Here is a 9,647-nt window from a genome sequence, read left to right on the forward strand (position 1 = left end):
CCAGAATTACATGAATTTAATATTTTATTTTATATTTGATGGGGTGAAATCTGTTAAGTGTCTCCCTTAAAAAAGCTGTTTTATTACCCACCAGGATTCAATTTACTACTCTGTTAATCACTTGTTTTCCACCTGCAGCGGAACATACATTCAGAAACACACTACCCAGAATAACCCTTTAAAATACAGGGTTAAAGAACTGCAGCATTTATTATCCTTATCACTTATTTATGCCAAAGTGAAATTGAAGAAAAAAATCTAAAGTTGAACACACAAAGAATGAGAGTTGCTGCTTATACTGCTTAAGCGAAAATAAGCTAAAGCTTTAAAAATTATCTATTTGAAAGACAACTTCAATTCATCCTATGTCCCCCACCAAACCTGAGAGAAACAAGGCTTCTTTTTAAAAAGCTGATTTCTTCCTTTTATCTGCATGTTTTTCTCCAAACAGGTAATGAGTTTGTCAGTATGCTTTCTGTCAGAAACACTGGCATTTCAGATCAATGTTTTATGAAACATGACATTATATTAAAACAAGTTATGCAAAAGGTTAACTGATTAAAAAATACTGCAGTATTTTTTACTGAAAACCAAACCAAACCCAAAATATCTTTGCTGAGATGTAAGATTGAAAGCTACAGATAAGAACAGATTTAATCTATAAAATTCCCTTTGTGACACTTCTACAATATTAAATTCAAGTTTCTTCTTTGAGAAGACCCTCCAAATTCACTAATTTCCAGATCCTTCACATATCAACACAAATCAATGTTGTGTCTGCCCTGCCAAGAGGTAAAACTGACTGATCAAATCTGCATTACAATTTTGGCATTAAGGTGCAAAGCAAGAGCCAGGACCTGCAGTTCATCTGTCTTAGACCTGTTAGACTTCAACTGTCTAACTTGCACATCTCATATCTACCCAACAGCTGAACTGTTTCCTTAAACTAGAAGAATCCTGCCATCTCCAACCATAAAATGGTTATGGAAATTTTTCTTTAAGACTCCACAATTTCTATGAAACCCAGCTTTGTGGCAGACCTTTCTGCTTCATAGTGTTACTTACGTGTGGTGAGTTCCAAATGCAATATCCAGTTTAGCCTACAAAATTAAAAAGTTGATCATTAAGAATTCCTATTGTGCACTGCTTTCTAATTTTATTTCATTTCACTGCTCTCTAGTGGACAGATCACAAAACACATTATTTCCCCCCTCAGTATTTCTAAATGCAGTCTCCACTTTATACAAGCTAGACTTTAAATGGCAATCAACTTTTGCTGGAACTGCTCCAGCAAAATTTCTGCGTCTCTTACCAGCAGCATTTTCAGAAACAGGCAGCAGAAAAGGACCCAAGGTTCCTGCTAAACATCCAGATGAACAGGAGAAAAAGAGCAGTTCTTCTGTAAACCCTGTGACATTTTTGTGGGTAGCTGTTCTATGCACACTTTTGTGGGTGACAGCCTACCATAAGGACATACATAAGTCCAGGATCATTGTTACCATGTTCCTATAGTCCTGGTAAGTACATTCCTTAAAAATTAACAAAAAACTCTTGACTTCCCACATAAGGTGTGTCTCTTTTCATTCATAACAAGATTTTGAGTGCAGCAGATGGCTTAACTTCAACCAAAGGGTGATACAGACGTTAATTACCTGACAAAAGCTAATGTTCTCATAAGGTCGTGCTTGTGCAAGCAGTTCAGCTTTGGATTCTCTCTTTTCACCATGAACTATCAGCAATGGCTTCTTCCTTAAACACAAGGAGATTACCATTGAAACATCGAGTGAATTAGCAATCAGCATAAACCATTTCTTCACGTAGCTCTGACTTCTGGCCCCTACACTGGATAAACCCAGCAGAAAGATGGCACTGAAATTTATGTCTCCTTAACTAACTCAAAATAGCAGTAACTACAATTGAACCTCTAAGAAAAAAGACACTAGAAAATTTTAATGGGAAAAAAAAAAAAGGAAAACGGGAAGCATGGAATAAAGCAGATGCCAAAACAGAAACTATTACTACAAGATCTTAAAAGGAATTCTTATCCCTATAGCTGGAAACGGACAAATGATATTTCTCAAGAGCACTGATATACACAGTGGGGATCTAAGACAATTTAGAAACTGTCATCTTAGAGAGAAGATGGGAAGAATGATAGGGAAAAGGAGAGGGCTAGTCTATTCTAGCAGTAGTTTGGTGTTCACTCCCTAGAACTCAACTTCTGATCCTGCCAGTTGGATCCAATCCATAGGGAGGGAGTGTTGCCTCCCTGGGGCCCAGTTAAGACACATCACCAGGAAATTTCCCAGTCTGGTATGGCCCACTGATTATCACCCACTACTGGTTTTCCAGCTGCATACCGATGACAATTTTCTGACATAGGTAATTGAGGATCCCAGAAGGAATAGGGTGCTGCTCAACCTACTGTGGTCCCTTCCAAACTTACCCATTCTGTGAGCTCTGGTTCTACTGCATTTCCAGTAAAATGAAGAAGAAAAAGTATAGAAAAATGCACATTATACACTCACTTCATCTGCAGGATGTTGCAACTACCAGAAAGGAATTTCAAGCAAACAAGAACTGCTTTCACGACATTATCCATCAACTCACTATGTCATAACCACACCATCATCCTGATACCTTTCATGTAATTTTCTTCTGCCCTTCCGACAGTCTCTCCTTTCTCTTGCGCTATCTGGCTCTTAACTCAGTGAACTCTAAGGGCAAAAAGCTTCTAACTCCATCTTTATAGGTCATCTACTGCACCGTCACTGTGGCCCACAATGGAACCTCCCAAATGTTAACTAATAAAAATCGAAAACCAGCTATACTGAACTCTGACCATTTAATAGTCTTGAAAAAAAGCCAAGAAATCAATAGAGAACTACAACTGTGGAATGAGAGTAGAAAGAAAACCAAGAGTCTATGCATATACAATTGGTAACAATTTGCAACTGCAAACAAGTGCTCATCATTCACTGATAACAGGAACCTGTATGAACCGAATGATCTGGGAACTACATCATTTCATCTTCATAAAATAAACATACCTGAATTCCTGTGGATACTGTCTTACAAGCCATCCCACATCTATACAGTAGTTAAACTTGCACATAAGAAAAAGAAAACAAACTCATTAAAAAGAAAAAGCAGTTTGTTAAAACAGTGAACTACAATAAAAAACCCTCTTACGTTAAAGTCATCACACAATACTGTTTGCATCATATACAGCATGTTTTAAAACCAAGTGTATTTCACATGCTTCTTTTATTTCTCTTGACAATTTAAGAATGAACCTAAGTTTATCAAAAGCATGTGTTAGTGGTCATAATATTGAACATGCAGGAAAAAAGGAATCTATGCACATAATGTGAAAGCTTTGGTTCAAGGATCATCTCTTTGCCATGTGCTTATGCCATCGACAATAGCAAAAGCTTCTAGACAATAACAAAAAAAATCATTCCTAGATTGCAAGGCAGGTTTTTTTCTTCCTCAAAAACAGGAAAGAGAAAGTAGTCCTATAATTGCCTAAATTCTAAAGCAGAATATAGGATGATTTTTATGTTTCAAGAAACTGTTGAACAGTCGAAAACATTTAGAATTCCCTCTGTACTTTAACAAAGTTCCCTGCTAATGTCAGCTACATGACATGGATTATCAAGTTTAAGATTAATTAAGTGAAACAAGCAAGTCAAATCAGTTTGGCAATCAGGAAACTCACCTGGGCAGAAGATATGAGAGTCCCAAAAAGAGGAGACAAAATATCTATTAAAAAATATTAAAGTATAATTAAATTTAAAAAAAAAAAAAGGTTAAAGTAAACATTTTGCATCTTGAACAGCTTGATAACTACCATAGCACAAGGGCCAGATTGAACAAAGACTTAGTGTATCAGAGGCACTCACAAGCAAGATTACTTATCTGAGTATTCAAGTCACTGAATCACTTAGGGTCATATGCTTATAAAAAGCATTAATACTTTTAAAGCAGAAAACAAGTTTTTAAAATTGATTAGGAGAAAGTCCAGGATCATATTAAGAAAGGGACAAACTACTCTCTCCCCTATAGAACGGGCTTAAAGAACTGTGGCAAGGTAGTAGCAATAATGGCATAGTTAATGCTTATTTGTCTGTTGCAGACTGATTATAGGATATGTGTATCCATTGTTCATTCATGGTAACACAGGAAACTAATTCAACTGAAGATTCATAACTTCAACAACTAAAGCACAGCATCAACTTGAAAACATACCCTATAAATACTTTCTAGGATGGGTAAAATATTTCATGCCTTAGCTCTACAGAAATCTGGTTTTGCAGGTTAAACAAAAAATACCGCCTACCACCTCAACTGATCACCTAGCAGAACTCCTAAGACAGGACTAGCCAAAAGCCCCAATATATTCATAAAGCACATAAAAACATACAGTAGTAAAGCAACTTTGGTCTCTGATAGCAGCTTGCATCAATAATCAGTGCTCATAGGGAGCACATGAGATTGAGGAAAAGTTACAACCTAATTTTACAGGCCTTTAGTGATTTCTTCTCCCTCAAAGAACTATAATTTTTTTTCTGCCCCATTTTATTGCTTTTCTGTGCATAACTCTCTTATTAATGCCTGCTTCTGATTCTGTCTTGTGATAGATGAGATTTCATTTCTGAATAAGGGGATCCTTACAGGTGTACAAGACTCTTCCCCCCTAAATCAAACTACAACTACAGAGCAATCCTGAAGCATCAGTATTGTAACACCAAACACCTTGCTCCATCTTGACTTATGTTCACTCCCAATTGAATTCAAATGGACCCATAAATCCCAGATATGGATGTTCAGAAGTACTGCATCAAGTAATAGCAAATTACTAGATCCAAATCCCTCAACAGCACGAAGGCAAGTGCAAACAACTACTCAGGGAGTTAGGCATCCTAGAGAAGCATCCCTATAACTGCCACGAAGACAAGTGGTTTTCCCCATATTAACTCATAGGGAAAGCAGCAATAAAGCACATTTGAATTACCTTGGCTAAATACACATTAGATTTGTGCAGCATAACTCAGAAGTTACAACCACATGTAAGCAAATAATGCTTTATTATACTTCTAGAAGAGAAAAGTCCAGATAAGAGAACCAATTCCTATAAATCTGCATATTTAGAATACGAAACTTCAGCTACATCAAGAAATACACGTATTTAAAAATACCCACAAACCAAAATTAAGCATGCTCTTGCTTTCTCCCAAAAGCCCACTTCTGTACAAGCCACTTGTTCACCTTTTATGTGCAGGGCTCCAGAATTATAACTCTGTTCAATTCCACTGACTTTAGTGAGAAAAAACCTGAAGGGATTCCCTCCATTTAACAAATCCCAGGTATCCTGAGCTTCACTGGGTGTTTCATTATATTCCTCTGCTTTCAAATTCTCTGAGATTTTGTCATCTTTGCAAAGATTCAGAGGCTGCTCTTTGGGCACATCATATTTTTCTTCTTTCACTGTTTCTTTGGGGGCATGCTTTTGCTGATCTTCAGGCTCTTCATCACTACTAGAAAGACACCAGCCTGAGCCTTCTTGGCTAGTTCTCTGTTTTGCTGCTGGAGGTATTTCTGTAGAAAGACTTCCATCAGTGAGCTTCAGGGGAGAAGCTTTTCTCTTGTGAGCAGCTTTCCTAGCTTCAGAGCACGGATATTGTGGCTCACTTGTTCTACCACGTGCAGCATCTGATAGCGAAGACGTAGATGGTTTTTCACTATCGGAATCTTCCTCTGCACTTTCATCACTGCTGGATACTGTCCATTTACCATGTGCGCCTTCCTGAAGCATGTTTCTATGGATTAGAAAACAAAACACTAAACAAAAATAGTGCATTTTTGCTATGCTCAAGTCCGTTTCCCTTCCTGTCTCCTCTTTGTTTATTATTAAGGAAGCCCGCTTCTATATTTAGCAGAAACTCCGTGTAACTTCTGACTCGGGAAAATTTCATAGTGTACAAGGCTTACTTGTTTCTGTTCCCGGGAAACAAAGAAGCACGTGCAATGGGAGCAACAATGAAATGGGACGCACCTAACGTGAGAAGTCTGCACACGGAAGGCGGGCTAGCATAGGGCAACCTACGGGAAAGCATTCCATAAGTCAGAGCAGCGATTTGCACGATGCAGGCATTTCTCATACCAAACACAAGGCTGAGCCATCCCGCCCGCTCTGCTGGGAAGACACGGGGCCGGGCCGGGGCCGCCCTTTCCGGCTGCCTCCGCGGGAAAACATTCCGGGAGCGGAGCCCGGGAGAGCGGCCTCCCCCCGCCACCGCCGTGCCCCGGGCGGCACCACCCGGCCCCACCGCCCAGGGCCGCGCGGCCGCGGCTCCCGCCGCCGCTCCCCGGGCACGGCAGCGCCCGCCGCCACCGCCGGCTGAGGGGACGCGCGGGACACGGCGCCAAAGGGCCCCGTCGGCCCCTCCCGGCTCACCGCCCGCCCTGCCCGCCGCGCTCCACCGGGACCGCCACTCACCGCCCGCCCGGCGCCCCCGCAGCGCCCGCAGCCCGCGATGGGGAGCGAAAGCAGGCCCCGGCCCGCCTTCCCCCGCGCAGCCCCGCCCCGCCTCTGGGCCGGTGGCGCACGGGAGCTGGGGGCGGTCAGGCTGCGCAAAGAGGCTACAGCGGCAGAACGGGAACGCGTCAGTGACCTGAATTAATCTAATGAGACTTTATTTGGCTTAAATATTAGCTCAGGGCAGGTGCGGTATTTGCATAATGATTCATTCAGCGCGGTGTTAATCAGTGTGTCTGAAGTGCCCCGCTAATGAGACAACTGCGCGAGGAGTGCGGGAGGGAGCAGGTGTGACATTAATCAGAGGAGCGCGGCCTGCATCAAAGCGCGCTCTGGCTGCCGGAGCGAGCGGTGTGAGCGTTTGGTTCGCGTTACTCTAATTTAGCAAATTATGTAAGTGCCAGCAGTAAAATCGGCAAGCTACACTGAAAAAAGCATTCAATGAAATTTCAACTGCTCTGTGTAATTTTCTTGGTGCTTTTCTGCAGAGTTGTATGAAATGCTTCTTCCTGAAACCCTCCAAAGATGTACTCTTCACTACTGTAAGATTAAATACTGTATTATGAACCCTTGCTGAAGGTCTTCTGTGGGAAAATCTCTTAGGAGAGTTGCATGTTTTTGTATGTAATGTGTATAGTCTCTAAATATAGACTCTGAAAACGGTATTTGTTTTCTAGAAGTACTTAAAAAAGTTGAATGGCTTCTGATTCTGCTGGCACTCCACTCTCTCTTCACAGTTCCTGTCTACATAGTGCTGAGAATTAAAGCTGCCTGGCATTTTTAAAGAAACAGTTTAAGAGCTTGCAGAGACAAATTTAATGTAATTTGTTTTCTAGGAGTCTGTACTATGCATTCTAAGTTTGCAAAAAGCCTTTTTATTATAAGCATGTAAAACATAGAAGTAGGATAAACTTTATTTTAACTTTAAAATTGAATGGACTTGGTCCATTTTCAGCTACTGGAACAGAGTAGATAAATAGAGTTCTGACAGAGATGTGACTAATCTTCAACAGTTTATTTATAGCATAATTTATTCAGCAGGTGAGTATTTTATTTTTCCTATAACAGTTACGCAAAGTAAAAAAATATTAGTTTGCCTTTATTGTTTTTAAAGCAAATCACTTTCTTTTTTTAGCTTGCACGTGAGGAAGATAGCAAAGGCTATTTAAACAGAGAAGACGTTAAAGTTGCTCTAGTAATGTTTTTTTGTTAGAAACCCTCAAAGGTATATACTTTTTCATCTATGTTCTGAAGATCCACGTCTCACAGAATACCTACAGATTCTAAAGTAATTTTCTTATCTGCAGATATTTATTTCAGAAGAAAATAATCAAACCCCTGCTTCTCCTGCTGCAGAGGGTGATGAGGAGAAGGATGTACTCTATTTCATATGTGTACAAGACATGAAATAAATGACTCAGTGAGCTTGTTATTGATCGATTTTTGGGATTTAATAGTGGTACACTCAATTTCTTCACTCGGTAGTTTCAGTAGATGTGAAACTGACACATGTTCTGATAAGAATTATGTATTCTCAATAATGTATCTGGTTTGAGTTTCAAGTAACAGTTGGGCATTTTTTGCCTTGACTTTTCAAATGTAAACCTACGGCTCTACAAAAATGTTAACAAGAGAAAGGTTAATTGAGAGAAATAATGTGTTTACATACAGGAAAATACTGGATAAATTGTATGGCTTGATGTAGTTTTGGAAGTTATGTTTCTACTCAAGTGATTTGAAAAAGAGTGGGAAGAACACACATACAAGATTTCAGAATAAATACATTATGATTGTGAGTTTATCTTTCTGATGGCATGTCAATACAAACTATATTATATAGATAAAGTATATATAAAGTAGAAATGATCATTCATCTTTCTTTTTCAGCTTGAGAATCTTCTTCACCAAGGACCACTTGGGACTAATTATTATTTTTTTTTAATTTAAATACATATTTTACAAAAATTGTCTTAACAAGGTCATAAACAAAGTTACATCTATGACAATTTAAAGTAAAACCAACAGAAATGTTTTAATGAACTTTAATGAACTTGATACATTTCAGCTGTGGGTAAACATTTTCTCAATGAATTATGGCCAGATCTAAAAATGATAAAGACTTCTAACATGAGTCTTAACTGCTGAATTATAAATCTGAAAATACTCAGCTTCCCATTATCTCTCTTCTCCTACTTATTTTTACCTTCATCTAAAAATTAACTGTTCTGTCAAATTCCCTGGATGTTTCTTCTAGCAGGAGTGCTCAAAACATGCTTAAGGCATTTAAACAGGAGCAGGTTCTGTGCATAAGTCACTTATGGCACCTCTTTGGAAAGAGAATAGAAGTAGAGGACTCCTGGGAGAAAAGGAGTTGCAGGTTTAGTTATTTCTTCCTGAAAAAGTGCCAAGTCACACCTGCTGTGTCTCTAGGCACTGCCGTGACCACCTGGCTGTTAGACCACTTTGTCTATGCAGCTGCACAAAAATTAATTAAACATTTGTCCTAGGACTGATTCTGTCATCTCATGGTTTTGCTGGCTCCTTATGTGGGCCCAATTCCAGCAACTGTTGCTCTTTATCCAGTGACTGCTCATTGTGAAGATACCTAAAAGATCCCTGGGGAGGCAGATACTTTTTTTTGTGGCTTTTGCTAACGTGCATTAGCTATGGTTTATGGCACAGCCACAAGTTTTACTTTTACTGAAGATTAGGCCCTGTATATATTCCTTTCAAGATTTGTGTGTTTTTTAATCTAGTTCTGAGAAACACAACCCTCTATGCAGCAGAGAGGAACCAAATACAGATTTTGCAATCCTAAAAGTTGATTGTTAGGATCCAGTTCTTGAGCATGTTATTGTACATATTACTACGTTGTCAAAATTATTAAAATCCTAGATTATATTGACAGCCCTTGTATTTTTTTTGGAAGCTACTAAGAACAACCCTGGAAAGAAGGGTCCTTTCAATTGCTTTTGCAAGAAATAGAGAATAGTGTGCACACATTACTTCTTAAGGTGGAACTATTTCCTCAGCTATACTCCATAATAACATAATTTTTTCAGTAGAAACGGCAGTAACTTAGCGTCATCAACTGCAATAAAGCCAC

General features: G+C 39.3%; 1 protein-coding gene and 1 long non-coding RNA gene across 4 annotated transcripts in view; one reads left to right on the forward strand and one right to left on the reverse strand.

The window, feature by feature from the left end:
• Nucleotides 1-6,573, reverse strand: part of TDP1 (tyrosyl-DNA phosphodiesterase 1) — a 41,841-nt gene extending 35,268 nt beyond the window's left edge. For 2 of the 3 annotated variants that reach the window (XM_027638044.1, XM_027638045.1), the window contains exons 1-6: nt 6,503-6,573; nt 5,272-5,822; nt 3,722-3,765; nt 3,051-3,106; nt 1,653-1,749; nt 1,066-1,100 (exon numbers count right to left, since the gene is read on the reverse strand). In XM_027638044.1, coding sequence (XP_027493845.1) covers nt 1,066-1,100; nt 1,653-1,749; nt 3,051-3,106; nt 3,722-3,765; nt 5,272-5,818 — 779 coding nt within the window. In that variant the 5' untranslated portion in view covers nt 5,819-5,822; nt 6,503-6,573. Of the gene's footprint in view, nt 1-1,065; nt 1,101-1,652; nt 1,750-3,050; nt 3,107-3,721; nt 3,766-5,271; nt 5,823-5,994; nt 6,106-6,502 lie in introns of all 3 variants that reach the window. The other variant, XM_027638047.1, reaches the window with a different exon arrangement.
• A 2-nt stretch (nt 6,574-6,575) lies between these two features.
• Nucleotides 6,576-7,978, forward strand: LOC113944649. Its single transcript, XR_003526742.1, has 2 exons — nt 6,576-6,728; nt 7,677-7,978. It is a non-coding gene; the product is annotated as an uncharacterized LOC113944649 (long non-coding RNA).
• Nucleotides 7,979-9,647: the final 1,669 nt, after the last annotated feature.

Source organism: Corapipo altera, unplaced genomic scaffold (genome assembly GCF_003945725.1).
Source record: "Corapipo altera isolate COAL_440 unplaced genomic scaffold, ASM394572v1 23, whole genome shotgun sequence".
NCBI lineage: Eukaryota > Metazoa > Chordata > Aves > Passeriformes > Pipridae > Corapipo > Corapipo altera.